The 19,999-nt window shown below is 39.6% G+C and overlaps 2 protein-coding genes across 3 annotated transcripts in view; one reads left to right on the plus strand and one right to left on the minus strand.

Moving 5' to 3' along the window:
* Positions 1–1,153, minus strand: part of STAM (signal transducing adaptor molecule) — a 49,587-nt gene extending 48,434 nt beyond the window's left edge. The window contains exons 1-2 of the mRNA XM_014945961.1: positions 1,138–1,153; positions 895–1,032 (exon numbers count right to left, since the gene is read on the minus strand). Of these exons, the coding sequence (XP_014801447.1) occupies positions 895–1,024 (130 nt within the window). The 5' untranslated portion in view covers positions 1,025–1,032; positions 1,138–1,153. The remainder of the gene's footprint in view (positions 1–894; positions 1,033–1,137) is intronic.
* On the plus strand, positions 659–17,502 carry HACD1 (3-hydroxyacyl-CoA dehydratase 1). Of its 2 annotated transcripts, none has more exons than XM_014945989.1 (7): positions 659–1,354; positions 3,853–3,970; positions 5,217–5,235; positions 5,322–5,404; positions 8,087–8,208; positions 10,479–10,657; positions 12,098–17,502. In XM_014945989.1, the coding sequence occupies exons 1-7, from the start codon at positions 1,320–1,322 to the stop codon at positions 12,178–12,180; spliced, it is 639 nt and encodes a 212-aa protein (XP_014801475.1). In that variant the 5' UTR covers positions 659–1,319; the 3' UTR covers positions 12,181–17,502. The 2 variants fall into 2 exon arrangements, with proteins under 2 accessions (XP_014801475.1, XP_014801466.1); XM_014945980.1 differs by having other exon boundaries at positions 1,305–1,354; positions 5,316–5,404.
* The last annotated feature ends 2,497 nt before the right edge of the window (positions 17,503–19,999 follow it).

The following is a 19,999-nucleotide window of genomic DNA, read 5'->3' on the forward strand; positions in this document are numbered from 1 at the left end:
CCCGCCGCGGAGGTTAAGTATAGCCGGCGGAGGAATGCCGGCCGGGGGTGCCGCGCAGGCCGCGTCCCGCCGCCGCCGCCCCTCACGCCTGGCCGGGGGAAGGGGGAGGCGAAGGCGGCCCCCGGTGCCGCCGGGGGTGTCGGGGCGGCGGTTGGAGGCTCGGGGCTGGCTGCCCCCGGCGTGTCGCTCACCCGCCCCCGTTACCGTGTGGGGTCGCCCCTTGGGGGTTCCGCGATTCACCCTGGGGCTACGGGAGCGGAGCCGCCACCGGCTCCCCGCGGGGGAGACAGGGTCCCCGGCGTTTGGTGATGTGAACCCACTGTCACCTCCTTCTTGTCAGACTATAGAACAGAGCGGCTTTGCCGTGAAAGGACTACCAGTGATACTCCACTAATTCCTCCTTTCCACAACCTCAAAATCAATGCACTCAGATTTAAAATCCGTTATAAAATCTACCGGTTTAGGCTTAGTCAGAATTTAACTTGTGGGGGCAAATTTTGAGCTCTGGCAGATCAGATTCACCCTGGGTCTAGGGGAGCAGAGCTGCCGCCGGCTCCCCGGGGGGGGACAGGGTCCCCAGTGGGTGTTGGGTGACGGGGGGGGAAGGGGCTGTGGTGACCCCGGGGGCTCCTCTGGGATGCTTTGCCTCATGGCCATTTATTTTGAACAGAAGACAGAAGTAAAGATCAAAAAAGAAGAGCGCTCACATTTGTGTTAGTGAAGCACTTGAAGCACATACTTAAACTTCTTCAAAACTTGCCCTGTTCACTAACTCTTGGGGGGAAAAAAAAACCCCAACACCCAACCCTATTAATTTCCACACGCTAGAAAGAAATGTCAGAGTGAAGAATTTCGTAATTTCTAGGCTGACATTCATCATGAGAACAATTTTACCTTGGTTACCAGTGGGTGGGCTCCCTGCCATTTGAATCCCGTAGAGCCAAACTGGGAACGCTGCGGTTGAAGCAGGAATTTGAGCACGGATGCAGGAATATGATCGTAATGGCTTTCTTCTGACTAGCATCTGTGGGTCTGGGAGGCGTATACAAGTCTGTTCATAGATTGCAGCAAGCAGCACCTTTCGAAAAGTGCTTTTTACTCAATGTAATTTTTTTCTAGCTGGCAGGTTATTCTCACCTCATTGAATTCCTTGCCTCGTGCTCCATGTGCGAATTTGCTAATGAGCACTGACTCCTGCCACTGATTTTTATACGTCTGTAGAAGATTATCAAACCATATTAGTTTTGGCTTTGGTGCTGATTCAGTATCTCCCCCTTCCTTCTCTCCCATCTTCCATTAATAACCAAAGGGATCAAGACATGCAAAATTGCATATTTTATGTGGAAACAGAGAAGTAAGTTTTAGGAACAAATTCTTAGAATCTTTTACAGACACAATGTAAGAGGAAAATCCCATTTGACATAGAGCAGTGCTTAACTGAGGGGCTACACAAGATAAATACACAACAAGAACAGTATATTTGTCTGTCTGTCTGGATGGTGCGTTATAGCAACGTGTTTCTAGAGGTTTAACAAATGACTACATGATTGCATGTTAGCAATCATTCTAATAAAAAATTGTAGTTTATCTTTCTTTCTAACAAAGGTTTAAGGGACTAAAATGACAGATCAGTACCCAATCTTACTCATAGTCCCAACTGGAAATGTTACCTGTATCACGGAAAGTGTCTCCCATTTCCTGGTGATTTACAATACTTGGGATAATGGCTTTCCTGAGACCCAGAGTCAAAGCCACAAATCAATCTACAGCAATTTGTGTCCAAATAAAAAATTATTTAAGAAAAATGTATAGTTTGCAGTCTTTGCTTCTGAGTGTAGCCCAAGATTACTTCTCTCTACAACCCTTTTGTTACAGGATGAGGTGCAGAAAACGTGTTGTTAGATTAGGTGTGTTATGACTTCTTAGGCTAGGACAGAGCTGTTGCTGTCACCGTTTGTGCTGCCAGCTGGATGTAAAGTCACTGTCACCTTCTTCTTGTCAGACACTTCATTATAAAACAGAGCGGCTTTACTGTGAAGGACTACCAGTGATATTCCACTAATTCGTCGTTTCCCCAACTTCAAATTAACGCACTCAGATTTAAAATCCATTATAAAATCTAAGTAACACTTGTGGGGGCAAATTTTGGAGCTCTGGCAGATCAGATTCATGGGCTTAAAGCAGAAGAGATCATTCCTGCCGTGTGGGGAAGCCTGAGTGACTTCGTGTGAGTTTGAAATACTGTCACAAAGAGCTGGAATGGGCCACGGCACGTGGCTGTGTGGCAGTAGACAGCACGTGTAAGTGTTGTTAAGGGGCTGATACTGAAGTACATGCCATCTGAGGAGAAGAGAGATCTGTCACGATGCGTGCGACTCTTCCTGCCGTTACAGCCTGGTGGGTCTGACCTAAGAGCAGTCTTTCTTGGGACCCCGTTTCCAATGTTAGCCAATGCCTTATGCTTAGGGAAGAGTGTAAGAACAGGAGATGTGTTACATCTTTATCCAAATGTTTATATAAATATTTCTCCGAATGTTTATATACTCTCCGAATGTGCCTCTGAGTGTTTCTCAGACCCCTCTGCTTTGTCACTTGGGCCCTTCCTTTGCCAGAGCTCGTGTCTCTGGACAGCGTGCTTGCTAAGGCTTTATGTAGAACGAGAGGACTGAGTTCCCAATATCATCAGACAAGAAGTTAAAGTTACTGTAATCTTTGTCTTTTTAAACTCTCTAAATAGCCATCCATAGCTCTGGTTATGCTAGAAGTCTCTATTAAAGAATTTTTGTACTTTTCTTAGTCTTCATGGATTGAAACCTGGAGTTTCAAGGCACCTTGCTAGCATGATGTTTTTGAGAATGTGCCATGGCTCTGCATTAAGGGTGGAACATATAATACACTATTTTGAAAAGCTTGATTATATAAACATGGATTAATTATGCCGACAGAGTTGTGCATGCCTTGGGTTATTGTACAGGCTCTGGGCTGGGTGGTGGGGGTCAACCCATCACAGTTTATAAGTTTATTTTTTTTTACTCTCAATTTCTATTTGAGATCTCAAGTTTTATATGAAATTCCAGTTTGATTAAAAGATACTTTTTTTCTTTTACATTGTAAGGGTTATCAGCCGGTAGCATTGCTCAGTTTCCTTTAAAAAAAAAAAATTAAAAATAGCCAACACCGTCAAATGTGCTAGTTAAATATACCTGCCTCTGGAAGCCAGGTGCATAGAGCACCCATCTTTCAGCGCTTTGGAGTATGATTTTCAGAGATGACTTCTCAACACTTTTGAAAACTGAATCGTTATGGTAACTTCAGATGGATAATCACGAGCAGGAGCATTCAGATCACTAGTCAGTTCTGAAAATTACAAGTTGAAGGGCCATAAATAATGTAAAAATGATGTGCATGGGTTCCGGTCCTTTACTTCTACAAATATCTGACCCAAAAGGGTGACTTCAGTGCAGAGTTCATCACATGTTTTCACATAACAGTAATTCACAGTGAAGATCCGTAAGGATTTATTAGTAAAAATATATAGTCACTTCTAGTGAAAAGTCTGATGGACCTGTGGTTTTGGGGGTTCCCCTCATTTCAAGTCAGTCCTCTGAAGGTCAACAGGTCCTCTGAAGGTCATTCTCTATCCTTTTCCAAGTAAAGAGATAAAAGAGTGTAATGTTTACATAACTTTATGTAATATTTATGTCTAAAGATATTTTTAATAATCTCCTAAGAACACCGACAAGTGAAGAAGCAAAGATACTCTGTGAAGAAAATATTATACTAAATTATTTACCGTGGATGGATATTTTTAGAATTCTAATTTGAAATGTATCCATTCTCTTTCTTTTGTAGGTGGCTGGTATTAGGTATTGCCATGGTGCGGTTTTATATACAGAAAGGAACACATAGAGGCTTATTCAGAAGCGTTCAAAAGACGCTTAAATTTTTCCAGACATTTGCTTTGCTTGAGGTAAATTTTAAACATTAGTTTGCTTTACTGGATGCTGCATATCATAGGCAAAATACATTAATAACCTGAATTTAATATCAAAATATTGTATTAGTAGTTGAAGTCTATTTAACTCTATTATTTGAAGAAGATTCTTTGGGAGGCAGGGTGACTAGCTGAAACAAATGGGCACATTTTTTCAAGATTAATCCTAATATTTCTTTAAATCAAATAGTGCCTGGGAACTGCTTTGATTTGAGAGTCATTAACTCAAAAGGCAAAATCTCTGAAGGCATTCCAGCCGGCAGATCAACTCTCTAGCTTAGTAGATATCTGATCTCCATGTCCAGAGATGATAGCTTCCCTCTTACTCCTTGTACCGGGTTCGTTATCCTTCTGTGCCTTTCCTGCTCCTGCTTATTTCCAGACTCGACTCCCATGCCCCACCTAATCCATTACACCAGGGTTAGTGCAAGTTGTGCGAAGTATTCTTTAAATAATACAACGTTTTGCTGACTATGCACTGGTGATCTCAGTTTATGGTACATCTGTGGAATGAAACTTTTGGGTGTGTTGAGCACTTACAGTTCTTTCCCAGGCACAACAAAGAGTGCCTACCTACCTTTTAACTTTTTTTCTCAATCTGCCTATAACATCTGTAGTTCAAGCAACTATTAAAATCACGTGGCCTGCTGTGTATGGGCTTTAATGCTATGAAACTTTCACAGTAAGTAATTCTACTCAAATCTGTCAAAATAAGAAGAGCACTGTATTGGCTAAACAGTGCTGACCAGAAAATACAATAAATCTAAAGCTTCATAGCTGTCATTGACAAAATTAATAATGTTGATAATCCGTAAAGAGTACAGAACATTTTGTAATTGCTATCTGCTTAGCAGATATCTTATATGACTCCCTCCATGCTGTCCTGTAAAAAAAAGAAAAGAAAAGCTTCCTTTACCCTGTTGGGAAGCTTACTCGTTGAAAAAATAAATGCTTTGTCAGTATCTAAATATGTAATGTGTATGGTTAATTAGGAAAATACATCTATTTCATGTGCTTGCACAGATCAGATGCTGAGCCCATCACAGCATTTGTTGCCAGGGCTCTAATGTGTATTTCTTTTAAAGACTGTTAGTTGGAGCCAAAAAAACCAGTTCTCCTTCAGAATTAAGCCTAGGTTTATATTAATATCAAAAGGCCATGATTATAGTATAGAGAGTAACATACTGGACATCATTAACCTCTAACTTATTTTTATTTACAGGTAGTCCACTGTGCAGTTGGTGAGTTCCTCATTTTAGTTTTTCTTACAACTAATTAAACATGAATTGAGGAACAGAGATAACATGTTTCTCTTTTCAAGGAATAGTTCGCACATCTGTGCTTGTGACCGGGGTCCAAGTGAGTTCAAGAATCTTCATGGTGTGGTTCATTGCACATAGTATAAAACAGGTATGTGCCTGAGCGAGTCACGTTTTGATTGTTTTTGAGAAGAAGACATTAATACAGTTCTCACTTCACCAGGAAGATCGATTTAAAAATTAACGACGTTCCTCCAGAGAAAACTGACATACTTTAGTGCAATTTTGGAAGTTGGTGTTGCAATGTATGTGCTTCTACCCAGGAGACTGGGTCTAGGTCTTAACTGTGAATCAGCCCTCTCTTGGGCATCGTGCCAGCTGTGGTCTGCCTAAATGAGATCAATGACCACTGCTATTACTTACCAGCAAAGCTACCACAGTGTTACTGGTTCCCTTTCAGAAACTTAAATTAGCACTTACTGAATTAATCTAAATGAAAATATGTCTTAGATTGAATTTACCTGGATAAACATGGTTGTGACTCTGCAATCTATTTTAGCAACCTTCTCAAGATTTTAGCATTATGGTAATATTAATATTTGATGGCATGCATACTGCACTGTTTTCATTAAAAATATATCAAGTCATCCAGCATGCCACAATGATGCTTTAGGTCCTGTGTAAATGGCAGTAGTTTATCTGCCTGGCTGTAGGTGGTTGTTGTAGGTCTGGTGGTTTGTTAACAGAATGAAGCAAGCAGAGTGCTTACAGCTAGCAGATAGGATATTCAGTTCCCTTTCTGAGGTCTGCTTTCTGTGCAGGGCATGTAGGAATTTAAGTGATAGATTTTGAGGGTATTCTCCTGAATTTCTTTAAACTTAAAAAGCTGAGCCATTAAACTGTCTCCCCAGCAGATGGCACATGCCTCTCTGCTGATGGGATATCATAGCACCTGCCTCAGTTTTCAATTCCCTTTGTTTCAGTTCACAGAGGACTCGTTTCCTACACTTCATCTTTTCCTTTACTCTTGCTTTTCTTAACATGGAATAGCTTTTTTTTTTTTTTTTTTTTTTTAAGTTAATTTTTTTCATTTGTCCCTTAAATGAAAGTGTTTCAAAGATTAACAACTTTTTGTATTGAATGTTTACATGAATGCTGGAATATAGCACTGCACTGCATTTTGCCATTTTGTTATTATCTGCAGTGGATTAAATATTTAGCATATCCAGTCATTTTTTCTTTGTTTCCTCTATCTTCAGTACAGTAGGTCAAGCTATGTCCAAGAAAAAAATACATCTGAATGTATGTCTGATTGCATTTCACGCTGTTATTGCTTAGCAGGCATGAATGTTCAGGGTCATTTTAGGTGGTGAGAAGCTTGTTAGCAACAATAGCCAGACCCAGATCTCTCTACTTGACTGAAGATTTGCAGGGCAGCAGATAGGAATTCTCTGCATACTTATTTAAAGCTCTTCTGCTTGGATTTAGCACCATGACGTGAATCCAAGTTTGGGTTATCATTGTTTGTCTCTAATTGCATGAGGCAAAGAACAGCCTAATTCTGTCTTTTCCTTTGCTTATTTGTTTGGGTGTCTTTGCACTTCAGTTGTTGCTGTTTGTTTGTGAGTTTGGCAGTATTTTTATATCTCCTTTTGTTTTGTGATGTTGGTGAGATCCTTTCACTAAAAGTGCACCTTCTTAGACATGTTGAGGGCACGATTTTATGAGTTGATGAGCACTTAAAATTCTTCCTGACTTTTGACAGAGTTGTGCATTTGCAGCATCTTTGAGATGCATTAAGCTTTGTCACCGTGTTGCATTTTATTTAAAAAAAAAATTCTTTCCATTTTTTATAATTTTAACAAAATTTGTGTTACTTTATTTTATTTCACAGACATCCCTGGAGCTTTTCAGCCTTCAGGCATGGAAATGTATTACAAAATTCCTCCCCTTTTAAAGAAAAGAAAATTACTTGCGTGTAATTCTTCTTCTCAGAAGGTAGTGTTTGTAATAGATCCCCACATGCCTTCTTTGTATTTGGGGACTTTTATTTCTTCACTCAGAGTGAAAAAGAGCAGATGTTTTGAACCAGCAGAGATGTGCTACCTACTGATGAGGCAGTTTAATGACTCAGAACTTAAACAGGATCGTTGAGTGTGTTTACCCAAAGCTCCTGATCTGCCAACTACTCTTCATTTAGTGATCCATGTGTGTTCCAGCTCCTTATCTAGCTTACAGTTCCCTGAAGTCTGCTAAATTTGATCTTCTGTGACCAAGTTCCAGTTAGTAGATCATACTAAGCAATTCCTTTTGTCTAAAGTTTCATGGAGGCGTGCATTATATGGTGAAGAAGCAGCTAGATAAAAAGCAAGAGAAGGTCTAGGAGACAGAGTAGTGAAATGCAGAACGGCTGAAAACTGATTATGAAAGGAACATACTTTCTGTAGCGTTGCTTTCTTCTTACGGTTTTAAGGAGTAAGAAAATAAACAAGTGAATCAACCATAAATAAAAAGAGGGAGACAGTTAGGTAGCATAGTGAAAATGCAGGCAGAAAATAACAAGGAGGAATAAGCTTAATTACAGGGGTTTATATTTGGATATTTGCATAATGGCTAAAGATTTCTCAGTTTGCAAAGTGTCTGTTTTTTAGTAAATACGTACGATAAAGAACTGTATATGGTAATGGTTTCAACATACCACTTTTATGCCAAAATTTTCTTTCTTTACAAGATGTTAGTTCTGTTCCATGTATCTTAAACAGAAGTCTGTTGCAGTTTGCACAGAAAAGAAGCTTAAGGATGAAGAAAGTGTTGGTTCTTTATACTTCTGCAGATCCAGAATGAGGAGAGCGTTATTCTTTTTCTGGTCGTATGGACTGTGACAGAGATTACTCGATATTCCTTCTACACATTCAACCTGCTCAACCATTTGCCATACTTCATTAAATGGGCCAGGTGGAGATGTCTTGCACTTCAGTTTTTTATGCTTCTCTGCATGTTAGTTTCACGCATGCTGAGCTAACACACAGGAGAGCAGATGTTTGAGCTTTGGTTATGTGTCAGCAGAGCGCAAGTCAGTTGCTTTCTGTACTTGGGATCATTTTTACTTGGTTTAAAATGGTAAAAAATATTTTAGCTGGGATTTCGGGGTGTGATTTGTTCTTTGCTTTCTGTGTCTCATGGTTTGAACTCTGCTTTAATTTACTTTATTTATTTATTTTTTTAATCTTTGGAGTAATCTTTTAACTTACAGTATGACTCCTTAAGATGCTTTTGAATACAATGTCCAAAATTAAGCACCTGTCCTAGTCTTTGTGGATTTCAGGTCCTTGAAAACGTGGCAGCTGTTGTGTGCATATTACTACTTAATGACAAGTTCTGCTTTATCAGAGCTTTTGTAAGGTTATGTTTGTGTAGTGAAGCTACATATTGACTGAGTTTAGTCCACATCAAAAGTGTGTTCCATATCGACAGTGCTTTGAAGTATACTTAAGGTTGGCCACTAGATGACATATATTACAGAGACTGCATGTTTAGCAGGAGACTTAACTGGAAGAATAGTCATTATTTGAAAAATACACGTAAGACAGACAGTTACACTGTTAGAAGGAAAATATATAACTTACATTCAGCACACGTGACTCTTATTTAAATAAGGGCGTGTTTATTTTCCTTTATTTTTGTTTTATAGATAATGCAGTTCTGAAGCTTCTAATACACTTTTTTGATATGTCTGATATTTGTGTCCATTCTCATAATATATTATCTTTTTGCTAATACCTAAGGTGGTAGGCTTGGTTATGTTTAAGCACTAAATGGCAAACTTAAAAATAATCAGGTCTGGTTTCATTAATAACTTTTTATTTAGGCTTCAGAAAGAGAAATGCATTCAGAAAGTACTGCATTGACAGATCCACTTTTGGCCAGCAGGTCAACGTGTCTTGAATGACAGGATTTTTGTTTCCTTGTGATAGACAATAGAGAAACCTGAGGTTCTCACAGCAGAGATATATGGTGAAATATACTATAAACAAACCATTTGAAAATTTGTTATCTTTTCATAGAGTCCAAAATACCTATCAAGATTTATGGATAATCAAATAGCACAACTGGGCTATTCAGTACTCCAAGGGAGCTGGAAATTTTTGACCTTGAGCTTATAATTGCAAAAGATTTCTCTCTCCGTGGCTAACGGTATAGGTGCGCTCTAAATTTTAATTCAGAATTTTTACTTTTTTTCTTTTTTTTTTCTCACTGCATAGAGACAAACCGAGTGTAGGTCACAGCATCAGCTCCTTCTTATACTTCCCTTCGTCTGCTCTGTGACCTGTGAGTCCTCTAAGCCCATCTGCTCCTAGGACAGTTGCATATTTGGTTGCCACAGTCCTGGATCTCATCTCGTTTGCTCAGGGGGTACATGCTGTACCTTTCTCTCTGTGTGACAGCTCTCACTGCTGTTCCCTGCACGGACCTGGGAGCTGTTCCTTGGGAGAAGCTGCTTCTCCGTGGTGCACTGAGGAAAGGCAGCACAAACCCTATTGATTACATTTTTCATTTTGTCACCACCTGTGTGGCCTATGGCATACCAACCACATTTTATTCACCTTTTATTTGAATATCTTCTTCCTATTTTAGAATGGATCTCAGGAGTTTCTGGCAGTTTCATTTTATTTTATTTTTTATTTCCATTTGCATTAGTGGTAAAGGTAATATGATTTGGATTTCCCACGTGGCAGTGGGTAAAACAGGCTTCTGATGTTTCTCAGTGTTTTCATTATCTTCAAAGAAATCATACTACATTGAGCTGACCCAGTGTGCGTGCACTGTGACAAGGATATGTAGGATCATCTGAATTTGGGATACAGTCCTGGTCTGAATCCTGCCAGAGACAACAGGAGCAAGATCAGTAAAGTTAAAAAAAAAAAAAAAGAAGTCATTATTGGAGACTACAAGTTTGAGGATTCTTTTATTCTTTAGTATTAGAAAGGCATACAAAGATTCTGATACTTCACTGTTTTTTAATAAAAGGACTGAGGAATGCATTCTCTGTAAATCTAAGCAGCGCTATCCAAAGTAACTGAAACTGGTATTCTGTGCCAAGTCAGGGTGCAGTCCTTGATTTTGGTGCAGGAACTACTGTAATACATTGCTGTGCCACTAATAATAACAGGAGGAAATTTCAACCTCATGGGGTGTTTCTCACAAGGGTTTTTCTTTTAATGCAGATACAACTTTTTTATCATTTTGTATCCTGCTGGAGTTGCAGGTGAACTGCTAACCATATATGCTGCTTTACCCTATGTGAAGAAAACAGGAATGTTTTCACTGAGACTTCCCAACAAATACAATGTCTCCTTTGACTACTATTACTTCCTTATTATTGTCATGTTCTCCTATGTGCCGTGTAAGTATTACTTAACTGTAGTAACGCTAATAACATAATAATCAATCATCAGCAGTGCTGGAAATACTGCCTGTGGTTAAATTTGCCGAATGCTTTCTTCTATAAAAGCCTGCTTTCTGTTGTTCCAAGCTTCGCTGTGCTTTAATTGGTTAGACTGAAATTTTCCATCCTGTTATCTGCCTCCGAACATAAGCTGTCTGAAAAATTTCACTGAGAATGCTAAAAACTTAGTTCTAAGACTTGGACAAAGTTAAAAACCTTTTTGCTGTAACTCTGTTGCTGAGAATGGCTACTGCCCCTCCCGCTTTGAAACAATAGCTGAAAAATTGTCCTGCAAGTTGTGCCAGAGATTTACTTGCTTTTATTGCTATTAATATCCATTTACGTATCACCTCTGAAAAACACCATTTGAGCATGCTCAGGAAAAACTTGAAGCAATATTCTCCAGTATTTTGTTTTCATAGAAATCCACCCCCAAACATCTCTGAACATGCCTCGGTCCCTGGTTTAATCAAATTCTCCTTGTACTTCTGGATACCAGAAGCCACAGATCAGTTGGCTGACCAGAGCTAAGATTAGAGAGAGTATCTGTCTTTGGCATTCAGTGTTCTTTCCACTGGTACCTCAGCAGTGTAGACAAGGAGAAACCAACCTGATCCAGATATGACACCATGAGGGGGGCTAGACCAAACTAGGCAAGAGGAATATTTTAGATAATCTGCACAGTGAGGCAAGAGATCAGGGAGAGGCATTGAGAAGCAGGAAGATTGAAGTTAAGGGGGTCTGTGATGTGCATCCATGAAAGGTATTCAATTTAGAAGTTGACCTTAAATGGGGACTTTCACAGTATGGACACGTGCTGTGATTTTTTTGGTCACGAGAAATCATGAAGGCCAACAAGAGAGATTTAAATAAGTAAAAAAATGTCCTCAGCGATCATAACTTACTGATAGTTTTACAATTGTTTATATAATACAATGCTTCAGGAATAAATGCGATTTTCTATCCATTAAATATAAGGATGGAGTGTATCAGCAGGACAGTAACACCATCGGTAACAGAGAGCCAGGAGAGAGGGAGCTCCTCACTTCAGACTTGAACAAGTCGGGTAATTTTGTGTCCTCCTCGTAGTCTTTAATTCAGACATGCTTGCCTTAGCACAATTTCGAGGTTAAGTGGTTAAGTCCTGTTTCTAGAAAGAAAGTGTGGAAGGGAAGTTGCTTGAACACAGGGTATAGTGTGTCTGAATTTTGAGTAATTATTGCTCTGCAATTCATTGCAATGTTCATGACTTACTGTTACTTACCTTAACCGGTTCTAGTGCTAGGTGCCATAATTTTTCCTCACTTCATCATTCTGCAAAATTTAATTTTTCCATTATGTGACCTGTTGAATTTTTTCATCTAATTTGTTTTTTTTTTTTTTTATGCTTTGATCAAGTATTTCCACAACTCTACTTCCACATGCTGCGACAGAGAAGAAGGGTGCTTCATGGAGAAGTGATTGTGGAAAAGGACGATTGAATCAAGACGTGTAGCTATGGTGCTTTTAATGGGAAAAAAAGGGTAAAAACCAAAACTTCCTGTGATTTTTCTGAGTCCAAGTTTTAAAACATGGAACAAGAATAAACAACTGTGCATTAAATAGCATGGACTGTATTATTTTTATGTTTAATATATCTTCAGACTTACCTTTTAATCCTTGGTTTCACTTTGATTTTTATTTGTTCATTTCTTCAGATGAATTATTTTCTTATTTTTAATAGGTTGGCAAATAGCTTTAAGAATTGGAATAATTGGCTACTGTGCTTTCTACTCTGAAAGTTCTGTTATGATCTGTAGTCATCATCAAGAACAGAAGGAGAGTTGATAAGTTGTACTGAAAGTGAGTCTTCTGGAAAACAGAGCATAAATTAGGTAATGGTGTTTTTGATAGACTAGGTGGCTTAAATGTTATTTAAGCTTTATATTAAGTAATACCTTCCCAGTTATAAGTACTGTTAGCATGCTGTTCAACGTTCTTTGGGTTACAGGATTACACTGTAGAATTCCAGAAGGACTTTTGAAAGGAGCTGAATTCTTGTCAGTGCAACTTTAGAACTCTCTGTATTTTCATTTGTAATTTTAAAGACATGTAGACTAATGGATATAACATGAACTGGTTAAAAGCTTGTGCTGAGGACTGGACTTGATGTGCTTACCTTTCTCTGATCAGTGGCTGGAACGGGACTCGTTTGCAGAGGAAGACTGATTGTCAGCTTGTTGCCTATTCTACGCTGAATTATGTATGCAGAAATATTATGGTATTGCATTTAGAAACCGTAGCTATAGTGAGCTAATTAACTTCTTTTAAATAGCTAAGCAGGATAAAATATATTTGAAATAGCATCTTAAAATATAAATCGTGCTTTGAATCATCCCATTGTGCAATTTTAGTTGCTCCCTCCCCATTAGTTGTTTATTCTGTGTTTACCTAATTCTATTTAATGTCTTCAATAACCTGCAAGAAGGATCTACAGTGTATCAATAAAAGCTACAGATGATACTACACTATATGATACCTGAGTGGGAGAGGTCCAGGGCATTAGACACAGCCAAAGAGATTCAGAGAAAAGGTAACACATTTGAGGAAACTTGGATACTTAGTGAGAGAGAGAGAAGATTGAAACGTAATAATGTAGTAAGAAGCTTTGATAATGTAGGCAACAAAGTTGTTTCTGGCATCACTGCTGTCAAAAGAAGAGTATATATGCAGAAAAGCTGCACCAGGCAGCTGGGAATCAGAATAGTCCTTATGATTGCTGAGGTCATTTCTGGAGGACAGTGTTATATTTTGGGTAGCTCAGGGAGGAATTGAGTCATTCTTCTGAAAAGTCGGAGAACAGTAACAAATCAGTTAAAGTGAGAAAGAAGTCAGAAAGGTTGAATTTTTAAGTGTGTATAATTTTTTGTTATGTGAGAAATACATGTAAAGGAAGAGGCTTTCTAAGTATGAAGGTGTAGCTAGAACTGGTTATATGAATTTGAAACAAGGTAAATATCCAATGAATTTCAGGAGGAAGATCCTACCAATGAGATGAGTTAGGTTATGGAATGGCACAGTAGTGCTTATCAATACACACGATTTCTTGGAAGGTTTTCAGTTAGATGTAATGCAGTAGTGGAAAATTATCTTCCTTTGGCAAGAGTTTGAACTACATACTTGAATAGGCAGTTTCCATTTTTAGCTTCAATAATTCTATGATAATACAGCTTTTTTTAAAGTTATAGATACACCCTTTTTCTGGTGTGTCAGGTAATTTGATGATTTGTTATCTATTTGAGGATTTATTAACTAACTTTCAAATTCCATTTTGTGCCCCAAATTTGTGATATTTATGCATGTCTTCATTACTTGTAAATTTGTTTCCTTTCAAACGACAGGTGCATAGTGGACTTGAGATAGAATAGTTGTATTTCTTACCATTTTAAAAGGTGTAATCTTTGTATTTTTTAGAAAAAATTTCACGCAAGGTGCTATAATTTATTACTTCTCTGTTTTATATGCAGCTAAAACTATTAAAAGTTTAAACAACATTTACAACCCTGAATCACAAACCAGTTGTGTTGCACACGTTCAGACTAGCAGTTGTATTTGTCCCAAGTCCTTAGAGTACTGTTTTATAAACTTCACTTGCTTTTTGATCCGTGACGAACATCATGGCAGTTTTTAGAAACACTTCTCAATTAGCAAGCAGAGGAGCAGGATGAAATAGGAGTAATTTAAGATTAGATTAAGTTCTGTGTCTCTTTTTACTGTCAGGGCAGCTCACTGAAGACCATAGCTATCAATTCATTGAAAATGCATTGGATACTTAAAATACGTGATTTTGAAATCCTTCATCAGATGAGTGTATCTCACAGATATTATTCCTGTAATAAAAGGAATATCTGTGCTGTAACACTGTATTATATTTTTTTTCATCGTGGCCTGAGGATATTATGTCAATCAAGGAGCTATTTTTATATCCTTTTGTGTATGGGACATGAAAAAAATACAGCATTGTTTGCTAAAATCTTGGGTTTGCACTTTCATAAAGCAACAGCGTACAAGGTGGTGATGCAATTTTAAAAGTGATTTACAGCTACAGAAGAGTATTGCGAAATGATAAATGAATAAAAATAAAGCTAAAAATTACTTGCAGTATTGCATTCAATGTTTCATAGACCAGACAGATTGCCATGTAGATTAGTTTACATGGCATGTACTTTAAAGAAAAGCAAGCAACGTGTTCTTTCCTTTCTCTTCATTTTGGTTGAAGTATTTCTCTGACGCCTCAGTGTATACCTTTTGTTTTAGCATCTTCTCAAAGACAGTGAGAATTACAGGTAAAAGTCCCCTTTCCATCGATTTCAGATGGGCCAGGATTTTATCCTAGGTAGCTTACTTAAACTTCAGTATAACATCATGAGACATTTAATTAGCCTGTTAAATAGACATCAGAAGTTAAGTATGATTTTCATATGGTGCTCCCTTTCCAACTTCTTTTTGACACCTGTCTTTTTTGTCTTCCTCTCTGCAATATTCATAATTTTCTAAAGCCTTGAAATCTTCCTGTTTTGAAAGATTAGAACTGTATTCAAGCATCAGCGTCTGTAATGTTTTGATTTAGTCTTTAACAAACTGTTCATATAAAGGTGTTTTCTTACGTGTGCTAGATATGCCTTCTGGAAGGGATTCATATAGAGTATGACCTTTGGAGGCTTTTTTAATGACAATACATGGGAATAGGCATTTGGGAGGAGATTCCTATTCATCAAGTGACATTTCCTACTATTGGTAGTAGCATAAGCACTTTTTATGCCCTTTTTCTAAACTCCTGCTCAAAGCAGTTGGATTTCTTGAGGTTCCCCCGGGAAAGGCTGTTCCAGGAGAGATGGGGTGAAGCACCTGGTTTCCCAGCTCTGCCCGGAGCGTCGAGAGGACCCCATCCTGTCCTCGAGGCACGGGCAGGACAAAGGAATATGATGCTGAGAAATTGCAGTGACTCTTAGAGGGTCACTGGGGCCATGGTGAGCAGGAGTTAATAGATGTCATTGCTCCCGGATGTGAGAGGAGAAGCAGCTCTTTGTGCTCTCCTACCTTCTGGGAGGGAGCTCCTGAGGTCAGCTGGGAGGATCTCTGTGCACAAAGAGGGTGTGACAGAAGGGGCTTTTCTGCTCTGCTCAGCTGTCTTGCTGTCTATAAACCTCTGGTTCTTGAAATGCTGGTATGGCAGGGTGCAGTGTGCTGCTTCTGATGCCCACTGAGTATCACATTGAGCCAGGTTTGTGTCAATGGACGGATCTCAGTGACTAGTTCACAGGGGGGCACGTGGAGATCTTTTCTGTGACCAGAGGGAACCTGCCTTTTCTTACCCAGAAAGAAATATTTTAAATTTTAAATCTAGGTCTGGCTAGTACTCTGACTGCGGTGCTTGCAGTCTTCACAGTAGCTTACTTTAGCGGATATTTGGATATTTATATGTACTAAATAAACTAGAATGAACCCAAATTACAGCCATGGCAATAAATTATAATTGAAGGGAGTTGCTACATTAACAGTTTTTGTGAATTCAGCTCGTACTTAATCTGCCTTAGAAAAAAAAAAAAGGAAAGTTAATACAAATAAATGTTCTGCACTAGGCAGGAGTGCTTCATAAATCAAAATTTTCAGGCAGGCAAACAGGCTGCAGTTGTTTATAAAGGACTAGTTAAATGTGGTTTTGAACAAAAAGATTGAAAGCTTTTCTGAAAATTAAATTTTATTTCATAATGTATATTTTAAAATGTGCTCAACGATACTGTATTATTTATTACTAGCTCATAATTTAAATTCGTGCTGAACGTACACTTTTTATAGATGATTAACCGTAGCCCATTAAAAGTGTTTTATTCTCTGTTTGTGACAATGTCTGTTGAAGAAACAAGCGCCTCCTGTTTCTGCAGAGCTCTGTGTTCTCTTGCTCCAGCGAGTTGCGGTGGTGTTAGTGCCTACTGAGCTTTGGGAAGGTGGCAAGTTAATATATTTGGCCAAGGGTAGCTCCTTCATCTTGCTTCCATGAGGGTTGTCCTCTTGGTGGTCCTCTTGGTGCATGTCTGGTATCGTCCCTCGCCGCTGCCACCCCAGGGCTGTTGGGTGCTTTCAGTAGGGCTGAAGGCTCCACCGGGGTCAATACGTGACTCATCCTCATGAATCAGCAGATGGAGAAGACCCGTCTTGTGAATTCTTAGGTCACGGCAGTGACAAGTCTGACAAGTGAACCCAAGGCTGTGCCGAGACAAACCGTGGAGGACCTGGGTGTTGGGTAGCTCTGCCCCTCTCAGGGGAACGTGCTGTCCAGCTCAGGCCGGCAACTGGTGGTGGATTTGGAGTGCTCAAATGTACTCTACTCTCCGTGTCATGTTGTATCAGCTGGAACATGTTGTCTTTTTATTCACAGCTCTCTTGCTTCTCCCTTCAATCTTGAATGTATTTTATGTCCTTTCTGTTGATGGCTTTGTAAAAGTGTGAGTACAGAAACACTTCTCTAAGTGTACCATGTATAGAATTGTACTTAAAGATTCTTAATAACCATGTATAGAATTGTACTTAAAGATTCTTAATAATGTATATGCACTGCAGCTGCTCGTTCTTGTTATTTTTTCTGAAATGCATTATCATTAGCAGTTTACACAGGAAAACAACACCATATGATCCTTTTAATAACTTATTTATTTGCAAAGATTGTAAGATTTGTTGAGCTATAGATTCAGATACTTGTTTTAGAGATTAATACTGTAGCACTGTAGAAATTCATCATCAATTAAAAGACATGTTTTAAACTATGTTCTATTTGATTTTATTTTTTTTTCGTAGCACATAGAAGTCGGTTCATACAAACGTTCTGCATTTTACACCAGAGTGCTATCTGTTTACAAATGCTGTACTTTTTTGTCTGGAACTATTTCACAAATTAATCTTTAGATCCTCTGTAACGTATTTATTATTAGCCAGTCGTCCTTTTTATATTTCTTAAAATATGTTCCATTAAAAAAGAGATAGGTTGGAGGAGTAATATTGGGTTATCAAACAAGAGGGAAAAATACAGGGCATTAAAGAGAATGTATAACCTCTATCCACATGTATGAAGACAATTGCTTTGCAGTGGTCCTGAAATAGGTATTACATTAGTGGGCATTTCAGTGTTTTGGAAGAGGGCTTTTTTGTGGTATTAACCTTTGAGGGGGGTGGAAGCAGCGAACATCCTCTGGCTGTCCTTTGCTACGTGACTAACAATGACATTGCAGCTCTGAGGATTTTGTTGCCATGACAGCTTGATAAAGCAATATGTGAGTGTTCACACCTACTCCTTTTGAATTGGGAATCAAGTGGCTGTAACCCCAAGGAGCTTAACCGCGTACGGAGGCTAAATCCTGTTAGTCAGATGTGTTAGAATGGAGACGAAGGTCTCCTCACCTGAAACTCGCAGAAGTGGTCGAGTAGTAACACTCTACCTTCTTAAAGTACATCATTCTGATCTAAATTTACAGGACAGGATTTACTTGGCCTGGCCCTCTACCAACATCAGACCGGTCGGAGTTGTGTGGAAGCCAATGGAAGAATATCCACCTACAGGGATGCAGACATTCATGTGTTCTGCCCTGTGGAAATCTGGATTTACCAGGAAAAGAGTCAATTCTATTCTCCCTGTTAGCTCTGTCCGGGAGAGAGCAGATGTTTGGTGCGTGGTGGCTCACCTGCCTCCCAGCTGCACCCAGTGCTGCTCCCCAGGGAACACGCCAAAAGACCGGGAAATCACAGAATCATGGAATCTTCATAGTTGGAAGGGACCTTTGAGATCATCGAGTCCAACCACAAAAAAAAACAAAAAACCAAAACCACAAAAGAAAAACCAGCCCACAAACAGACACAACCCAACAATCTCGGGCACTAGAGCATGCCCTGAAGTGCCACGTCTATATGTTTCTTAAATCCCTCCAGGGATGGTGACTCCACCACCTCCCTGGGCAGGCCCTTCCAGGGCCTGACCACCCTCTCAGGAAAGTCATTCTTCCTCAGATCTCATCTAAACCTCCCCTGCCCCAACTTCAGACCATTTCCTCTGCTCCTGTCATGATTCCCTTGGGAGAAGAGGCCAACCCCCACCTCTCTGCAACCTCCTTTCAGGGAGCTGTAGAGGACAATGAGGTCTCCCCTCAGCCTCCTCTTCTCCAAACTCAACATGCCCAGTTCCCTCAGCCTCTCCTCGTAGGACTTGTTCTCCAGACCCCTCCCCAGCTTGGTGGCTCTCCTCTGGACATGCTCCAGCACTTGAATCTCCAGCCTTGCGCTGCTGTGGCATTACACTGCTCCGAATTCAGCAGAGTCACAGAAACTCCCTTCACGTATCTGCAGAAGTATCTTTTATTTCTGAAATTAATTTAGGCCCGATGACACATCCCATTAAAAATAGGCAGGGTGGATCAGCCCTCACAGCTGCTTGGCCATCGCTGGCTCGGAATGCTGCTGTCACCGAGCCACTTCGGTTTTCACGTGTGGCCTCTTGGCAGTCTCTGCTCGTACCACGCTCATGAAATGGCTCTTTGCCCCCCCTTAAGTGGCCAATCCGGATTCAGTAGAACAAATCGCAAATGAGGAGCAAGGAAAGATGGGGATGGGCGCCCTGCTTCACCTTCCAGGTGCTCTCCTGTGCTCTGGAAAGAACCCTGGCTCTGCAGTCAAATCTTCATGCCTCTTAATTTGTCAGGTGTCAAGTTGCACTGTGTAATAGAATATTACACAATATTTCTTTCAACTGATGAAGGAAAGAAACCAGTTTGAGTACCGGAGGCAGCAGATCACAATGTGTTGTGTAGATTAAGTCTGGCAAGACCATGAAGACCTGGTGGGATTCACCTGGTGACGAAACAGAGAGGGAATTGTGCCTCTTGCAGCCAACTGAAAGCTGAGTATTGAACATTGCTCCCGTTTTCATTCCAACTGAGGTGATTTTGCTGGGAATAATAGTCTGGAATTCGTGTCAGAAGGATGCTTTTACAGTGATCATTTCTGCCTGGGCCTGGATTGATTAATTCATGTCAGAAGGATGCTTTTACAGTGATCATTTCTGCCTGGGCCTGGATTGATTTAACTTTCTGATCTCAACATGGTATTAATGACAGGTTCTGTCCCAGCAAACAATTCCTCTAGAGGTTCCTAAATAGGAAGCTTAACTGAGAGTTCGTGAGATATAAACACTTCTGAGCCTTTTCATATTCTTAAGGAGAAATAATAATTTAAATCATGTGAGGATTGATTTATTTATTTTGTTCTCTATGCTTA

Source organism: Calidris pugnax, unplaced genomic scaffold, assembly GCF_001431845.1.
Source record: "Calidris pugnax isolate Ruff unplaced genomic scaffold, ASM143184v1 scaffold19, whole genome shotgun sequence".
NCBI lineage: Eukaryota > Metazoa > Chordata > Aves > Charadriiformes > Scolopacidae > Calidris > Calidris pugnax.